General features: G+C 40.6%; 1 protein-coding gene across 1 annotated transcript in view; it reads right to left on the bottom strand.

Annotated features, from left to right (window-relative positions):
* Window positions 1-19,800, bottom strand: part of Adamtsl3 (ADAMTS like 3) — a 353,079-nt gene that overhangs the window by 48,850 nt on the left and 284,429 nt on the right. The window contains exons 19-20 of the mRNA XM_010621186.3: window positions 18,651-18,804; window positions 472-1,546 (exon numbers count right to left, since the gene is read on the bottom strand). Coding sequence (XP_010619488.1) covers window positions 472-1,546; window positions 18,651-18,804 — 1,229 coding nt within the window. The remainder of the gene's footprint in view (window positions 1-471; window positions 1,547-18,650; window positions 18,805-19,800) is intronic.

Raw genomic sequence — 19,800 nt, 5'->3', positions numbered from 1 at the left:
GGTCCTTGATGGTCTGGGATTCTGTTGCTCAGTGACTTCATCAGAAAACTGAACTGATGCCCCACCAACCTCCTACAGTGCACAGGAGCTCAAGTGAGATGTCACACGTCCTCGACACCTACCTCAAGCTCTGTGAACTGTGACTTGCAGTTCTAACATAATGCAGAATTATTATTCATATGCTTAACTTTTTAAATGGCTTTATATTTATTTTTACACAAAGGGAGACTCTATACATGCTTACATTCATTCTCCCAATACTGTTTCATATCAATATGCTAGTAATTAGGATAACATGATAGTTTAAGAAATTGCAAGGCATAAGTGAAAAGAACATCCTAACATTTTAAATGTTTATTTTAGTAGGAAACATATTCTTAGGAAAAGACACTCTAAAATATTTTCAAGAAAACTTCAACAGCCTTTAACGAGGAACTGCAAAAATGAACACTGTATTCTCATTTTACTTACTTTACTGAAGGTTGCAACAGTACGCCATCCTTGGTCCATGTATATGTGACCCTGCTGGGGCTAACAAGGTCACAGATGATATTGATGACCTCTGTCCTTTTTGTAATGTACACTGTGTTTCCAATCCTCACAGTTATTGTTTTATTGAATGAAACTGAAGGGGGCTGGCTTTGCCTCACAAGAATGGGTCCTTTGGGCTTAAATGTCAGCTTGCCCACACTTTTCACACTTCCACTTTGGGGTGTACTCCCTGTTTGGCCTCTGAGTTGAGCGGAGGGTGGCCGCTCCTCCTGGACGCCCCTCCACTGTGGGGGTGTTGTCGGCTGCACCTTTACCAACTCAGCCACCAGCTGATAAATCACCTGCGAGGCGAAATCCTCGCTCACCTCCCCAGTCTCCATGAGCTGACTCATGTTTCTTATCAGCTCCTCAAACTGGACGGTGTCCATGCTGTACGCTCCCTGTTTGACAGCCGCTTCAAACTGTTTATTCTTAAACTCCCAGGAGTTGGTGTTGCCTGCAGGGTTGCTGCAGTGGCCAAACAGAGCTTTGAAGAAAGGCTGGTTATTAATTTGACCATCAGGCAGGTAAAGCTCATTTTTATTACTCCACATCTGCCGCACTTTCTGCCAAGAAGCTCCCAAACTATTGTCCTCGGGGTGGTCCGTCCCAGGCTGCTCCTTCCCGTGCTGTCTGAGGGCTGGGTGTGCGATGAGCCGGTTGTCAGTCCCGATGAGCTTGAGGACAACAGTGTCGTGTGCGGAGCCTGCAATGCACCTATACACGCCAATGTCGGGGGCTTCCAGGCTGTGGATTTTCAGCAAGCCTGACTTAGTGATGCTGAGTCGTTTGGAGTTCTGCAGGCATTGACCGTCCTTCTCCCACCGGATCAGAGATCTCTGGAATCTTCGCACTGGGCATTTAATGATCACAGAGGTGTTGGGAAGCAAGTAGGCTCTGCTACCAACAGTTAGGTTGATCCGTTTCTCTATTCTGGTCTGAATGTAGACTCTCTGCACACTGAGAATCTGAGGACCCAACTCAGGAGCTTTTATTTTTCTCTCTAGTTTCATTACTGCACACACACACACACACACAAAAGATAAGAAAATGGAAAGAAATATTCAAAACTAAAAGCTTTTGGACAGCACTCTTCTAAGGCTGTAATGTAAGCATACAAATGTCCCCCTTTTTCAACTCTTAAAACGATTGAATAGTAAAACATGAATAACATTAGATACCCAAACATGGGAGTGACTGTCACAGCTTTCTAGTACTTTAGCAGCAATGGCTACAAGTTGGAATGAGTTGCATGAAAACGTGTATATTATTTTTTAAAAGCCCTGGTGTGGAGAGGCATGATGTTATATGGCTCAGTGAAACAGAAGGGATGGTTACTTCTACATGTAATAAATATTTGTTCTATGATGAGCTTATAGGATGGCCTCAAAATTACCGAGAATCTGGATATAGGTTTCTATAAGCAGGATTTGGTCTGATATGCTGGGCCTCCATCCAGCTGGTGGGGTGACCCTCGGGGAATTAATCTAGCTTGGAGCCAGGAGAACACTATATGTAAGGGGGGAAATAAGGGTAGGAATGCAAATGAATGCTGAAGGGCCTGAAAAACTGCTAAATATAACCCAAATATGCCATTTCACCTATCCTGGGGGTCTAAAGAAGAAATGTGCAACTGTGATCAGAAAAGAAAAGTGGTACAGGCACTTTGACCCAAACACTTCTGAGTTTACATCTTAATTCTGCCACTTGGATAATCAGTTAACCTCTCTGAATGCCAGTTTTCTGACCTATAAAATGTGGATAATGGTAGTACTTTCATCAAAGGAATGTGAAAATTAGTTCAGATTGTTTCTATGAAATGTTTAGCATAGTAACATATGCAAAATGAGCTCCTGTGTATGATTACAGTGATCCTGGCCAGATGACAATGGCAGGTCCAGCCAAGAGGCAGCAAGGAACCAGAGATGTGGCTACCTTACTTGTTCCTGGGCACAGACTCTAGTTAATGGGCTGGGCCCAAAGGGGATGCACCTCAGATCCTGTAGCCCAAGAGAAGTAGCTATCTCCTTGATTCACTTGTGTGAGAGAGCTCAACGTGTTCTGGGATGATTCTGAGGATGTGGGCACTTAGGTGTGTACACAGGGGTCTGGATTCTCTCTGAGGATGTGTTTCATTCCCTGGCCATTACAGGATGGGGCCTAGAAGGCCTGGAGGCACTGTTGAATAACTGGACTCACATTGTAGATACTGCTAAATTTAGGACATCATGAAATTAAAGCTTTATTATCCTAAAGAAACTCACGTAAGGGTCCTCATGGTATAAGCACTGTCAGGAACATAGTGGGAGAAAAAACAATGAGTTCACTTAAATAACCTTCCTAGGCTCTTGGACCTAAGTAGAGTGTGTTTGCTGGTACCTTGATTGGCAAGAATAAATCCGAGTCTCCTAGGTGTCTCATGAACCCTTTCTCTCTGGCTGTCTGCTAAGGTTTGGTGGTTCGGAAAAAGCAACAGATATAGACCCTTAATTTCTTTGGGAGAAATAGTTCTTGGTGAAGGACAGGTATGATGAATTCACACGGAAATTTCATAAAGAAGAAATTGGCAGTTCATTTGCCTGAAGTTACGTTGCAAAGTTACAGTGATTAAATAGCATGGTAGTGGCCCAAAGCATGCATGAGGATCAATGGAACAGAATAGAAGATATATTCAGCTATTTGATCTTTGAAAAAGGGACCAAAAGCATACACTGGAAACATACAAGGGAAGATAATCTCTTTAACAAATGGTGCTGGGAAAACTGGATATCTACATGCAGAAGATTGAATCTAGACATGTATCACTCACTATGTACTAAACTAGAATCAAAATGGATCTAAATGTTAAATCAGAAATACTTAACTCAGTGAAAGGTAGAATAGGTAAAACTCTTGAAGACATAGATGTAGGCAAGGGCTTTCTGAACAGAACCCCAAATGAACAATAAATAACTTCAAGAATCAACAAATGGGAGCACATCAGATAAAAGTTTCCTCACAGCAAAAGGAACAACCAAGAGAAGGAAGAGATAACCCACAGAATGGGGAAAAATGGTGTAAGTGAACTGAAAAAAAAATTAGCTCTCCCAATAAAAACTCAATAAAAAAATGGGCAGCTGAAATGAATAGACAAGTTTCAGAAATATACATGGCTAATACATGCCTGAAAAAATTGTTCAACATTTCATTAGAGAAATGAAAATTAAAACACTTAGATTCTATCTTACTCCAGAAAGAATGGGTATCATCAACAAATAACAAATGCTATAGAGGCTGTGAGGGAAAACAAACCCTCTTACATTGTTGGTGGAAATATAAAGTAATACAACCATTGCTGGGGATTTAGCTCAGTGGTTCCACCACCTGCCTTGTAAGCACAAGGATCTGAGTTCGATCCCCGGGACAAAAAATGTAATACAACCATTATGGAAATCAGTATGGAGATTTCTAAAAAAAAGCTAAAGTAGAAATTTCATTCGAGGGGCCAGGGATTTAGCTCAGTAGTTCTAGTGCCTACTTTGCAAGCACAAGGACCCAAGTTCAATCCCCAGTACTAGAAAAAAAAAAAAAAAGATATTTCATGTCATCGGGTTATTCCCCTTCTACGTATATTCCTGAAAGAGTTAAAGACACATTACATCAATACATGGTGGCTTAGTTACTATTTGCATTGCTGAGACACACTATCAGATACCAACAAGTTAAAAGGAGGAAATGTTTATTTCAGCTCATAGTTTGTAGAGGTTTCAGTCCATAGTTTGCTGGCTCCAAAGAAGGGCAGCATGTCAGAAGGGTATCACAGAGGAGAAACAGTCCATGATATGGCAAGCAGAAGGCAGTGAGCAATAGCAGCAACAGCAGCAGCAAGCCTACCTTTCCCTTGTATACCATTCAGGTTACAAACTTTTTTGGGTGGTGCTATCCACATCCAGGGTGTGGCTTCTGTCTTTAGTAAATCCATTCAGCCACACCCAGAGCAATGCAAATTCTAATCAGTGGACTAATTTAGTTCTATACACCCTTATTCCCAATATCACATGCCCTAGATCCAGCCAGCTCCAAAAAGCCCCACCCGTGAATGCATGAGGCTTTGGGGAGATATCTAGATACAAACACGAAAACCAATATTTATAGCAGCACAATTCATAGTAGCTAAATCTTGGAAGTGGCCTATATGTCCATCAACATATGAGGGATAAAGAAAGTGTGTTATTTGTGCATAATGTAGTACTACTCTTCCATAAAGAAGGAGATAAACTTGAATTATTTATAGAAAAATGGATGCACTTTGAGACCACAATGTTAAGTGGAATAAATCAGATGTACAAGCTTAACTACCAAATATTTTCTCTTATATGAGAAGCCTAACATATAAAGGGAAATATAAAAGAAATGTATTAGGGAAATAGATCTTTGCAAAATGGAAGGGGATCAAGAGATGGAGGAAGAAAAGGAAGAAGATGAAAACAGAATTAAGATTTATTACATACATGTACAGGATCTTTATGTACCACAAACATGTACTAATGAAAAAATAAAACTTGAAATACTTTTATAAAAAATAGAAAAAAAGCCCAAACAATACAAAGTCAGAAACTGAACTTGTGTGACTGGCTAATGTCTGGAGACAAATGATTTCAGGACAACAGTGGGTGGGGTCAAAGCCTGAACATGGCTGGTCTCAACTAGGATGGTACAGAAGCCCAAACCATGGCTCAAGCTGTGGATGACACAAGGCTACTGTGATCTCACAATGCATTACAATGCCCTAGGAGCAACACAGAGATGGGTCCTAATCACCTTTAGGTCCACTAGTAGCCCCATGTCCCTCAGCTGAGCTTGGAGCTTAAAGTTGACGGGATGTGTCTCCTTCCAAAGCAGGCTCTGGAGGCTACAGGTGGCACACAAGGCTTGGTCTCAGTGAAGAGCTTACTCTGGTGGCTGAGTGAGCCACAGGAGAAACCTAACTGCCCATGCATGGCCCCAGGTGGTCCCACCTCCAACCTTGCTTTGGCAGCTGCCCACACCGGGGTTCAGAGCCATCCAGGGGGCAGGTGTGCTGGCAGTGACTAGACGAGGCCTGCTAGGATGCCAGGTTCCACAGTGTGGGTCAATTCCTCATCGGGACGCCTGTGAGTTTCTTCAGAGAAGTACCTGGGGTGTAGTCTCACTGGACCCAATTCTTGGGCAGGAAACTGACACAAACTTCAATACTTACTATATAGCATCTCTCATTTGAATAAGGCAAGGGACAAAGATCACAATGAAGGATGGGTAGAAGGAAACAAGGGAAGAATCTCTTGCAACTGGGAAGGGGTCCAGAGACTGAGAGCGAGGGGAGAAGGGAGGAGAAGGGAAAACACGTAGAATAAAAATATGCCATATAGGGAACCTAATAATTTCAATGAATGTCATAAACATAGGCTAAGATTAAAATATCAACAAGAGAGAAAATGGGGAAAGGGGATTTGGAGAAGGAAGGAGGGAGGCAGGGCAAAGAGAATTTTAAAAACAAGCTGTATTATGTACACATACCCACTCCCCAAAGATGATTATAAACTGCATGGACTGCAAATATATACTAATTTTTAAAAAAGAAACTTGTCTGGCTAGTGCTGACAGACTCCTTCTGTCTTTGGAGATTCCCCTTGATGGTGACACCGGCCTAGCCTGAGAGGGCAAAGGCATTGCCCCCTGTAGTGAGTGGCCAGGTTCCTGGAGTGTCCTCCAAAGGCCTTCCGGGCTGTGTGACAGTGCTGACCCATCCCTCTACCTTTCCTGCTGTGCTGGGGGTGAGAAAAACCACAGCTTAGCTTTTCTAGAGAATGAAAGGTTCTCTCTTGTAAGTCCTCCTAGGGGGGTCTCTGTGCCAGCTTCCGGTGCCCAGGGCCATCCATAGCGCTGGTTTCAGCTCCACGTGTTCTTGGCCAGCCATACTCCTGGTACATCTTCCAGGACTGTAAGGCTTTCTGCCATGCCAGGCTTCTCCACAAGCCAGCTGGACTTGATCTCACCAGCCTTGGCTCTCATTATTCCCTGGTGGGCTCTGGCTGTGACCCAGCCTCCAGCTTTCCTGTCACCCTATTGGAAGCCTACCCTCGGAATCCAGCCCTCCTCCTGCCTGACTGGCTAGTGCTGGTTCCCTCTTCTTCCACTAGGAATGAAGACCCTAAAGATCTCCAGGAAAAGCCAGTGATATCCCCCCACCCCATACTTACAAGATCATTCCCAGGTCTCTGGCACCCAATATCACTCACTACATGAAGAAGTCTCCCCTCCCTAAACTTTTCTTAACATTTTTTCTGATCCGCAATGTTGCCAGTTCCCTGCCATTTCTATACACAGGGACCACTGCTCAGCACACTTTCTCCTTGTTGTGTGTTTTCCTGGGTGATCCTGTAGTTTGAATTAACTCTTTTAGGTCAATGCCTCCAGAATGAGTCTGTCTATCCTAGCTTGGCCTCTGGAGATAAAGACCTAATTGTCCATTGTGCATTAAAAACTTCTCCCTCGTACCTTAAGCTTAAAATATTATAATATGGACTGTAGCTATAACTTAGTGGTCGAGCAGTTGCCTAGCATGTTCTAAGGCCCTGGGTTTCATCCATGGTACTACAAACATACATGCATACAAATAATAATATAATCTAAACATATTATCGGCCCCTCTCATCTCAATTGTCTTCCTTTCGCTGCATGTTTTAAGTTAATGGCATGAACTTCTTCCAATTTCTCCAGCCAGAAACCAGAGAACCATTTAGATGAATTCACCAGCAACAGGGCTACTAGTATTTATTCCTAACTCTATATTCAATAATGTCACAGTGCCAGACAGGAACCAGAGATAGTGGCAATACTCACACTATGGGAACCAGCAGACTTCGGCAAACTTGAGCTGCCTCTCCCCTATAACCATCCCACTCCCAGATCTGATTGATAAACATTTAGAAACACACCACAGCCCCTGTCCTTTGGCCCTCGATTCTACTTGGGCATCAAAGAACTTGGATCACAATCTGAGTCACTGTCAGACTTCATCCTCCTGCTTCTCAAAAGGTCTCTCACCTCCATGCTGCACATTTCCTCCTCTAAACTCCTTGCCTGTATTGATCTCATGCCTGTTTGGCTGTCACAGAAAATGAACTAGCCGAGTCTTTCTCTTCTTGGATGAAATCTAAACTCATCATGGAGCTCAAGGTGCTCTGTGGTTAATTTGTCAAGCCTCTTTTGTTATACCCCATTTTGGACCTACATTCTACTGCTATGGAATAGCCTAAGTTCCCCAAACCTACCACTTCATTTGGCCCCCTACTTCCGCCTGAGCTGCTCTTTTCCCAAAATTTCCCTGTATTTTTCCCCCCATGGGCCTGATGAATACACGTTTATGCTTTACAAAACTCTATTGTGAATTTTTTTCCTGCTGCAGCCCTTTGGTAAATGAATAAGTGAGCAACTGAGTGAGTAAAAGAAAAAGAAACACGGACACCCTTGGATGCTGCAGGAGGCAGTGCAAGTCCAAGAAAGGTGCTGGTGAGGGGCTGTGCCTGGCTTCGTTTCTAAGAGCTGGGGGATGACAGGTAGAGATGAACATGACCAGAAATAAGCAGAACCAACAAGCTTCATGGAAAAGCAGGGGTAGGGGAGGCCAGATTCTACTGTGAAGTCCAAGGCATACCATAGGTGTGAGGCTGGGAAGGACTGTGGACTGACTGGCCTGGGCAGCAACAGGGCTGGGAAGGAGAGAGTGGGTGGAAGGGAGCCTTAGGATGCTGTGAGGCATACTTTTCCTGATATTTCAATCTCATAATGATGGCCTGGGTGCCTCCTCCTCCCTAACCATCCTGATCTCAGCACTTCTGGGAAAAATAAGAATTCTTCACTAAAACTCAAGGGTTCTTTTAAAACCAGATATTATAATTTTAAAACCGTAAAACCAAACACTATATTTCTGTTACACTTTTTGCTTCAAGTGCCTGATTGGAAATTGAGATCATTGGAATTCCAATAGCAATTTGAGGAATGCCACATCGGACACATTTGGAAAGGGTTCAGTTCTTTCAGATAGGAATTTTGGGGTTTATATAGAAAATAAAAGAAAACAGAACATTCAGAAGTACAGTGTACCTATTCAAAACAAGCTTATTTCATAATGGGCTAGAAAATACTATACAAGTTTCTCTATTACATTTTATCTCATTTTAAAAGCTATACCAGGAATCCGAGGAAGGTGGTGATGACATTAAAATACTAATATTCCCAAGACTTTACTATGTACCTGGCCATAGGTATTAATTCATGATTCTTATAACAATCCTGGGAGGTAGGTGCAATTACTATTTTCATCTTATGCAAGAAGAGACTGAAAGTCAGAGGGATTAAATCACTTTCTCAATGTCTCATGACAAGGTACTGGAAGACCTAGTTCACCCGTGATGTCAGAGGACCTTTCAGATAAAATACAACTGAGAAGGCTTATTGGGGAAGGCAAGGTGTCCTTTAGAATGAGAATGTCAGTTGCTAGATAAGATAGAGGACAGAATTCCAGCACAAGGTCAAGCATGGGATAGGCTACTCAGGGAATATCTGGGTAGAAGAAGCAGGGTGTAGATGGACTGAAAAGCATGCTTCTGGCCTCCAGGGGAAGCACATTTTGCCACCTGACTTGGACCCAAAGGCCAAATCAAAAGCAGGAAAGATCACTTCTCAAAGAGGATAGGAGGGAGATGGAAATCCACCTCGCTGATTAGGACACACTTTCTAGAAGTGGTGCTTTGTAAGGGAATGAAGGTTGCAGTACAATGGGGCTTGGTTTATCATGCCTTCAGACCCTCTTCAGAATGGAGGGGTGAGGTTTGTTCCAGTCTGGCGAGGAGAGAGATTTGAAGAAAGGAAAGCTAGGACATAACACCACTGAAACCTCTTAGAATGGAGGGGTGAGGTTTGTTCCAGTCTGGCGAGGAGAGAGATTTGAAGAAAGGAAAGCTAGAAGGACATAACACCACTGAAACCTCGCAATTCCTAGTGGAGTAGAAGACAAATTCACTCAACAGAAAACAGGAAAATGCAATACTTAGAAAGTAGCTGCTATGGTGAATTTCTAGGGAATCTTAGGAAACAGGAAACAACATAGTATTGCCTGACTAAATTCAGACAATCAGCATAACATGTGTCATCAGTATGGTGGCATTCTTTCCTTTACCAAATCCAAGTAGCTTGGGCAAAGCAATCAAAAACAAGAAACAAAATCACTTGAAAAGTAAAACCAGGTTACAAGTCAGCAGGGACGAAGGCAGCAGGTGATAGAAGGTGATAAAGACCAGCAATGGAGCTGGGTTACATAGGGACCAGAAAATGCTAGTGGGGAGGACAGGTTTCTAGGATAAAAGATAGAACCCAAGACCAGAGTCAGGCCTAGTTCTCTGTGCTTGTGACAAGGACATCTGAGGTGTCTCCATGCCATGGTGCTGTGCTGGGTCAGTAGGATTGATGAGTTGGGAGACAGGGTTTCAGTGTTAGGATATTGGTAGCCTTGGAGGTTGCCAAGGGCTGCAGAGAAAGGCTGAGCCAGAAGGGAACATAGAGGACCTGCAAGTTTGCATGTGGTGACTTGGACATCTGAGGAGGTCATCTGAGTTCTACAGGATCAAGATTAGGGAGAAATGATCTAGGACAGCAGGGCCTGGAGGCTGGGTTGCCCCATGGTGCAGCGGGAGAATCAGTCCAGCCACACAAGGGCCACCAGATGGTGGTATTGTCCTAGTCAGTCTGCAGTCCAGAAGAGGGCAGCATGAGGTGACTTGGCTGCCCCTGAGAGAATGCATTCTTGTGTCTCATTTGCATTCATGACCTACATATTTGGCAGGCTAAGGAACAGGGTGGGGTAGAGAAAAAAATATGACTTTTTTCTTTAAAACCTGTAATTAGGATCAGTAAGTGCATGCAGATCCCAATGAGCAGCAGTGTGGACAAGAGCAGCATGGTTGTAGGCAGATCTGGCCAAAGCCTTGCCTTGACCCCAGTGGCTTGAGCACATAGGCCCAAGGCAAAGGCCCACCCAGAAAAGAGCTGCACAGGCACACGAGCATCAGCTAGAGGCCCTCCTCAATAGCATCAGTAAGTGCCTGCCAATCCTAGCAAGCAGTGGTGTGGACCAGAGAGGCACAGCTACAGGCAGGTCTAGCTAGGGCCCTGCCCTGACCCTAGCTGCCTGGGCACACAGGCCCAAGCCATAGCTCTGCCTGGAAAAGAGCTGCACAGGAGCACAAGCATTAGCCAGAGGCCCACCCCAGTACCATCATTAAGTGCACAGAGACCCTAGCCAGAATTCTACTCAGACAATGGGAACTGAGGTGCACAGTCCCTAGCCAAAGGCACTCCTAGACCACAGGTACATAGGGCCACTAGCCAAAGGCACACCTAGATATCATCCTAAGTGTGCACAGGTCCCAGCCAGAAGCCCACCCAGACAACAGGTCAGCTCAGGGATCCAGAAGGCCATCGTTATGAACCCAGGAATTGGTACAGTGGTGAAAATCAGAGAAAAGGCCACTCCATGGCTTGCTGAGAATTGAAGACCACTGTGTGAGCAAAAAGTTGTCACAGTAAAGACACAGCAGGCTGCATCTGTTGAAATGAGAAGACAGAAAAACAAGTCTCAAAATCATATTTCCAGATTAACTAAGGCAAATCCAAAGGGTAACAAGATGAACAATCTGATATTCAACCACAGGGACTCCATGAACTGGCAAGGAAAGATGTTTTGGGAAAGATGAAACCAGAAATAATTTCTCAGATAACAACAGAGTTTGTGCCCATAGTGCAAGACATGATTAATAAACCTATAGCAGACACAGATTAAAAAAAAAAAAAAGAGGAGCCAAGGAAAATGATGGAATCCCAACATAGGAAACAAATGGAATCCATAAAACAGATGCAAACAGACTTCCAGATTTAAAACTTCATTGAAAGTTTACACAGCAGAATGAGCCAATATGAGGAGAAAATTTCAGATATAGAAAACAGGATTGAAACTAGTGACCAGGAAAATAAAAATTTCCTAAAAATAGTAAGGGACCATGAGAAATCAATCCAGCAGCTGCTAGATGATGCAAAGAAGAATAACATAAGTCTGACCAAAATTAATAAAGAAACACAGGAGAACACAAACAACATAAAAAAAACCTGTTTACAGAAGTACTGGTGGAAAACTTCCCACCAGTACTTTACATACAAATAAGAACTTTACATACAAATAAGTGAAACATATAGAATTCCAACTAGCCATGATGAAAAACATCTACACCTAGGCATATAATAGTTAAGGTTCCAGAAACTCAACAGAAGAACAAAATTCTACAAGCAAGTAGAGAAAAAAACAAATCACATACAAAGAAAAGCCCATCAGAATCACAGCAGGCTTGTCAACACAAACCCTCAAGGCAAGAAGATCTTGGAGTGACATATTTTAAGTCCTAAAGGAAAACAACCTCTAACTCGGACTGATGTACCCTGCAAAACTATCTTTCAAAATGGATGGAGAAAATTAGATACTTTCATGACACAAAGATCACCTGAGGAACTTCATGAATACCAAATTAACACTCCAAAAATTTTTATACAGTATCCTAGGTAAAGCCAATGAGGATCACAACTCCAGGAAGTGCAGCAGAATGAATCCATCAGGCATGACAAGAAATAAAATGCAAAGGGGAAGAATCAAACAAAAAGAAAGTCATGACAAGGATAAGTCAATACTTATCAGTTATAACCATCAATGTTAATGGTCTCAATTCACCAATCAAAAAAAATAGACTGGCATAATGGGTCAAGAAGCAAGGTACAACAATATGCTGCACACAAGAAACACACAATTCAAAAAGAAACTCAAAGACTGAAAGTTAAAGGGTGGAAAACAATACTCCATGCAACACGAACCTCCATGGAAGCTGAAAAAGAGCAGGAATAGATATCCTATTTGCAAATCATGTAGATTTCAAACCAACAGTGATTAAGAGAGACAAAGAAGGACACTCCATCCTTGTAAAGGGAACAATCCAAGAAGAAGAGATTACCTCATAAATACACATGTATCAAATACTAGGGCACCCAATTATATAAAACAAATATTAATGGGCATAAAAAATCAAATAAGCACTAATACAATAGTAATGGGGGACCTCAATACCCTACTGTCACAAATGATCAATTAGACAGAAAATAAACAACAAAAGAATAGAACTCAATCAAACTCCTGAACAAATGAACTTAACAGATGTTTACAGTGTTCCACCTACAAAATCAGAATGCACATTCTCTTTAGCTGTACATGGGTCATTTGCCAAAATAGACAACACACTCACCCATAGAACATGTTTAAGTAAGTATAAAGGAATTGAAGTGATCTCCTGTATATTATCAGATCATAGTATAATGAAGTTTGAGATTAACAGCAAAAGAAACTGCAAGAATTTTATAAACAGGTGGAAACTGAATCACACAATTGTGAATAACCAATGGGTCACAGAAGACATTAAAGAAGAAATCAGACAGTTTCTACAATTAAATGACAACATCAATAGAACATATTGGAATACATGGGATGCAATGAGAGCCGTCTTACAAGGGAAATTTATACCAGTGAACATTCATATTAGGAAAACAGAGCGAGCTCAATTAAACAACCTGATGCTGAAACTCAAGCTTTTAGAAAAAGAGGAGCAGGACTAACCCAAAGTGCATATGAGGGAGGAAATTATAAAGATTGGAGCAGAAATCAATGCAATGGAAAGCAAAAAACCATATAAAAATCAATGAAGCAAAGAGTTGGTTCCTCAAAAAAATAAACAAAATTGACAAACTCTTAGCCAAACTTATCAAAAAAAGGAAAGAAAAGGCCCAAATCCATGCAATTAGGAATGAATAGGGTGAAATTACAATAGACCTAGAAAAAAATACAGAAGATCATGAATACCTACTTCAAGAAACTATACTTCAATAAGATGGAAAACATAGAAGTTAATGACAGATTTCTAGATATGTATGAATTACCCAAGTTGAACGAAGAAGACCTAAAAATTCTAAACAACCCAATGTCAATTCAACAAAATTGAAAATGTAATTAAAAATTTACCAGCTAAGAAAAGCCCCGACACTGATGGCTTCAATGAAGAATTCTAGAAGACATTTAGAGAAGGAACTATTGCCACTACTGATTAAAGTCTTCAATGAAATTGAAAGGGAAGCAGTATTCCCAAATTTATTCCAGGAAGCAAGAATCACTTTGATCCCCAAAGCAGAAAAAGACACAACTGAAAAAGAGAACTATAGGCCAATCTCACTAATGAACATAGATGCAAAAGTCCTTAATAAGATATTTCAATAGAATGCAGAAGATCATCGAGAAGATCATACACCCTGATCAAGTGGGATTCATGCCAGGGATGCAACGATGGTTAAACATACACAAGTCAATAAATATAATACACTATATTAACAGAGCCAAGGAGAAAAAACATACAATCATCTCAATAGATGCAGAAAAGGCATTTGACAAAATCCAACACACATTCATCATAAGAACCCTACAAAAAGGGCCAGGGACTTAGCTCAGTGTTTCCACCACCTGCCTTGCAAGAACAAGGTCCCGAGTTCCATTAAAAAGCATTAGACAAAATCCAACACACATTCATGATAAAAATCCTACAAAAAACTGGAATAGATGGTCTTTACCTCAATTTTATTAAAAGCCATCTATGAAAAACCAACAGCCAATATCATACTAAATGGTCTAAAACCGAAATCTTTCACACTGAAACCAAGAACAAGACAGGGATATCCACTATCACCACTTGTGTTCAATATAGTTTTGGAATCATGTGCCATAACAATTAGACAAGAGAAAGAAATAAAATGAAGAAAGATAGGAAAGAAAGAAGTCAAACTGTCATTATTTGCTGATGACATGATACTCTATATAGAAGGCCCCAAACTCCACCAAAAGTCTTCTAGACTTAATAACCAAATTCAGTAAAGTTGCTGGAAACAAGCTCAACACACAAAAATCAATAGCTTTCATGTACACAAAAAACAGACTCACTGACAGAAAATGGAGCAAACAATTCCCTTCACAATAGCATCCAAAAAAAATTGAAATATCTAGGAATCAACCTAACAGAATAAATCAAAGACTTCTACTCTGAAAAGTATAACACTCTGAAAAAACAGATCCAAGAGGATATCAGAAAATGGAAAGAAATCCTTGCTCTTTGGAAAGAAAAACCAACGTAGTGAAAATGGCCATTCTTCAAAAAGTGCTTTATAGATTCATTGAAATTGCAATTAAAATTCCAGCAGCATACTTCATGGACCTTGAGAAAATAGTCCAAAAATTCATTGTGAACAAGAAGACAACATAGCAGGTATTACAACCCCTAACTTGAAACTATACTACAAAGCTACTGTGATAAAAACAGCATGGTACTGGCAAACAAACACACCCAAAAACCAGTGGAATAGATTAGAAGATACAGAAACAACTCCAGACACACTCAGCCACCTCGTCTTCGACAAAGAAGCCAAACACTCTCACTGGAGGAAAGGTAGCCTCTTTAATAAATGGTGCTAGATAGATGACAAAAGCATCTCATTGTAGGCATTCTTGCCTCATATTTTACTGGGCTATGTTTGTTTTCTTGGTACATAAATATGTTTTTTCCCCCAAGATCTCTTCCCCCAAGTTGCTGTTATAAATAGTATTCTGCTGAGTGGGTGCATTTATAAACATTAAAGAGGATAAGGAATCTGAAGAAGCTAAAGCAGCTGTAAACAAATATATTCATAACTGCAGAAACCACAATAGGTAGAGGAATTTTGGGTTTTTGTTTTGTGTTTTGGTGTTAGAAGATATTTTAATTATAAAATAATTCATGTGAATTGATCTGAAATTCTAGTTACACCATTCTGAAGAAAAAGTTGTGGGTTTTTGATATAGAAAAAGTTATTTAAAAGTTAAATCATAAAAATAGCCAGTGTCAAAGTTTAAAAGCACGACTCATTTTGTGCAATGAACATAAGGAGTGACTACTGCATAGTTTTTGTTTTGTTCTTTTAAATGAAGAAAATCTTTGCTTAAGGGCTGCATACTTCTACAGGAGTAAATCTGAGTGATTCTGCTCCTTTGGAGTAAAACTAGTGCTTACTGGTTTCTAATTGTATTTAGTTTCTGGTTGGGTTGAAAAATATGGAAACCTAAATAAAATAGGTGAAAGTTCCCTGACTATTTAGGTGAATACAAAAATAAATAAATAAATAAATAAATGGTGCTAGAAAAACTGGTTTTTGACTTGCCAAAGATTAAAACTAGACCTATGAATCTCACCATGCACTAAATTAGAATTGAAACAGATCAAAGATCTAAATATTGAAACAGAAACACTGAACTGGCTGTAAGAGAGGTTAGGCAGAACTCTTGAAGACATTGGTGTAGGAAAAGATTTCATGAACAAAACCTCAGATGCACATGAACTAACACAATGTACAAGTGGGATAGCTACCTTGTAAAAAGATTCTGCACAGGAAGAGAAACCACCAACAGTGTGAAAAGACAACTTGTGGGAAAATTTTTCACCACCTATTCCTTAGCAAAGGTCTATTATCTAGAATATATACAGAACTTTAAAAAATCAGACCTGCCAAATTTAGAGACCCAATCCATAAACAGGCATCTGAAATGAATAGACATTTCCCAGACAAAGAAGTAGAAATAGCAAATAATAACATGAAAAAATGTTCAACATCGCTGCTCATTCGAGAGATGCAAATGAAAACACTGAGATTCCACCTACTGCAGAAGAAAAGCTGCTATCATGAAGTCAACCAATAACAAATGCTGGTGGGGCTTGTGGGAAAAAACTGCACTGCTGCACTGCTGGTAGACTGGTGCAACCACTGTGGAAATCAGGATGGAGATACATCAAAGAGCTAGTATTAGAGGTCCCAACTGGCCCAGCTATTCCCCTGCTGGGTATCTTCCCAAAAGAATGAAAAGAATCATACCACAGAGATACATGTGCACCCACATTCATAGCAGCAGTTTGTCATAGGCAAAACATGGAAACAACCCAATTGCTCATTAACTAGAGACTGGTTTTTTAATAAAATGGAGTACTACTCAGCCATAAAGAATGAGAAATTAGAGACATTTATAGCTAAATGGATGCACACTGAGGCGATACTCTTTAAGTGAAATAAATAGGACACACATGTAAACACTGAATAGTTTCTCTCGCATGAGAAACTGAAAGTGTAAATAAGGACTAAAAGCTATAATAGATAATTTGAAATAGGAAGAAGAGGGGCAAAGGGGAAGGGAAAGTGGGGTAGGGAAAAGGAAAGAAGGGAATGGAATTAATATGAGAAAATGAAAAAATGGAAACAAAGTCTTGTAAATAGGGAGGAGTGAAGGGGTTGAAGGGAGGGCAGGGGAATAGAAAAAAAACAAGAATCAAGATAGATTACATAAAGGCACAAATTTCCAATGATGAATGTCATTATATTGTATGCCTAAAATGTACCAAGAAAATTAATAAAAAAAAGAGTAAAAAATAAAATGTGTAATTTGATTCTGTTCCATACTGAGCCATAATTTATAATTTCATCCTGTACCACATTGCATGCCCTAATAGCTATGATGCATTCCCACATGCTATTCTGTTGTTTTAGAGGAAGCTGCCAGTATGACTTTAATTTCACTGTCTAAGGTGGGTCACAGTCTGTTCACAATGCCATGCAACCATCCACAATTAATAAAAGTCAGATAAGTAGATCGAACAAAGCATGACTGTGTGCCATTTGCCACAGACATTCTTAAATTCCAGGAGATTTAAAAACTTGGAATCTCAAGCTTCTGGAATCTCAAAATTCTGAAAATTTTTCTGAAAGGACTCCCAGGAAAAAATGTTGATGCTGTCCATGAATCAGCAAAGAGAAACAGTTAAGAGTGAGGGCTCAGGAATTAGATGGGCCTGTGGTCAAATAGGCCAAGCAGTCCAACTGGCCATTCTCAAGCTTAAGCCTTGGATTCTTTGTCTCCAAGTGGGGATGTCTGTCTTGTAGCATTGTTGGGGGGGGGCTCTATGAGAAAATGCACGTCAGGAACTCTTCATAGCAAGTGCTTGATAAACATGACTGCATTTTAGTTTGCCTTAATGTTTTTATTATTTTGTTTTGTGAGTTCCTCCAGGAAAATTGTCAGTCAACACATGCCTCTCGAGCAGTATTAAAATAACAACTGTTCAGGAGGTACTTGAGGTACTGAGTACTGTTTTACAGATGATTCTGAAATTATCTTACTGATGAACAAAGACAGTGTAAACGCAAAGCAGGAAAATCACCCTGGAACCATTATTCTCAGCATCCCTGGTCCTGCCTCCCCACCACCTCTCTGCTGCCTGATTCCAATCACTTCTGCAGCAACTCTGAATTCATTCTTTGTGATCCCTTTACATGAAACATGTACATGCATGTGTACATATGTATCATCTCATGGACACTGAGAATACAGGTGAAAGCTATGTGTAATTAGCTTTGAACAGAGGGAAGCCATGATATTAACTCTTTCTATTCAGCTTAGTATTTACAATTAATTGGAGAGGTCTCCAAACTGCTGTTTCAAACCAAACATATTTCATGTTTTTATTGCATGTTGGTTTTCAATTATCCTGAATAAAAATACTTTAATACTAAAAAATAGCTCTCCTGCTTTTAATCATCCAAATACAAATACTTTATTAGAAAGTAAACCAGAATTGCAGCTTAATATATGCAAGGCATGATCATGAATTCTAGGTGGGAGAAGCCATGGTGAAGTAGACAATATAAATCCAGGCCAGGGAGCCTCAAAGATGCATTTGTTAAGTGGGCAGATATTTCCCCAAACTGCCTTTTCTGAGAACCGTACCTCGGTCTTGCACATTCTATCATCCATGGCACAAAACATCTGAGTTCTGCCCCAACTGCTTTGCTCACAGATTAGAAATTCGCTGATATACAGAAAATGAAGCTGGCAGGAAGGAACACCCAGAATGGGCACGTCTCAGTGGAGATGGTCACTGCATACTTACCACCGCACGCGGGCATCTGGCAGGGTCTGATGAGAGGGAGCGCTGGGAGGTCCCTGCACACCACCTCACTGAGCAGGACGCGCCGGCCTTTGGCAGTCAGCCACTGACATACCTGCTTCCTTCTCTGGAGTCCAATCCCACAGCTAACGGAACACTGCAGAGAGAGTCAGGTGAGAGTCAGACAGGGCCTGTGCAGGCACAAGGCCCATAGCAGCAAGGCCTGCTATGGGAAGAGCACAGGACCCATGTGGGGCTGCACTTCCAAGCAGGCCCTTTCCTAGCCTGCACTGTCTTACATGACAGGGAGACGTCCTTTCTCCTCTCAACTTCCTTGCATCCTTCTTTTCCCCTCCCTTTGTTTCCTTTCTTACTCCTTTTCCCTCCTCTTCTTCTTCTTCATTACCTTCTTTCTTCATGAGATTAGTAATTATTTCATAGTAATTTATTGCTGTGAGATTTGTTTTGGGCATTTTAATTGATATATCTAATTTATTTTTAGCTATTTGTTTATCTATAGTAAAATAATTTCGATTTTTTGAAAAAAGATACATACTCATTACCAAGAAAATAAGACACAGAAATGTTTAAGAGTCAAACAATTGCCCAGGACCAGAGCTTCATAGCTGTGTTCTACCAAACATTTAAAGAAGAACTGATACCAATTATTCTTAAATTATTCCAAAAAATTGAAGAGGAAAGAATTCTTCCAAATATATTCTATGAATCCAGCATTACACTGTTATCACAAGCATTCAAGAACGCAATAAAAAAGAAAACAACAGACCAATACCTTTGATGAACATATGTGCAAAAATCCTCAACAAAATACTAACAAAACAACTCCAACACCACATTAAAAAAATTATTAACCATGATCGAGTAAGATTCATCCCAAATTTATTCACCATGATCGAGTAAGATTCATCCCAGGATGCAAGGATAGTTCAACATATGCAAATCAATAAACATGATATACACCACATCAACAGAAAAAGGTAGAAATATTTAACCACTAGGTGCGGAAAAGGCATTTGATAAAATTTAACATTCCTTCATGATTAAAATGCTAAAGAAATTAGGTATACAGAGAACACACCTCAACATAATAAAGGCTTTATATAATAAGTCAACAGCCCTCGTTACACAGAAA

This window comes from Fukomys damarensis, unplaced genomic scaffold (genome assembly GCF_012274545.1).
Source record: "Fukomys damarensis isolate Sample0158 unplaced genomic scaffold, DMR_v1.0_HiC HiC_scaffold_7, whole genome shotgun sequence".
Lineage (NCBI taxonomy): Eukaryota > Metazoa > Chordata > Mammalia > Rodentia > Bathyergidae > Fukomys > Fukomys damarensis.
This window is presented reverse-complemented; position numbering and strand designations above follow the sequence as displayed.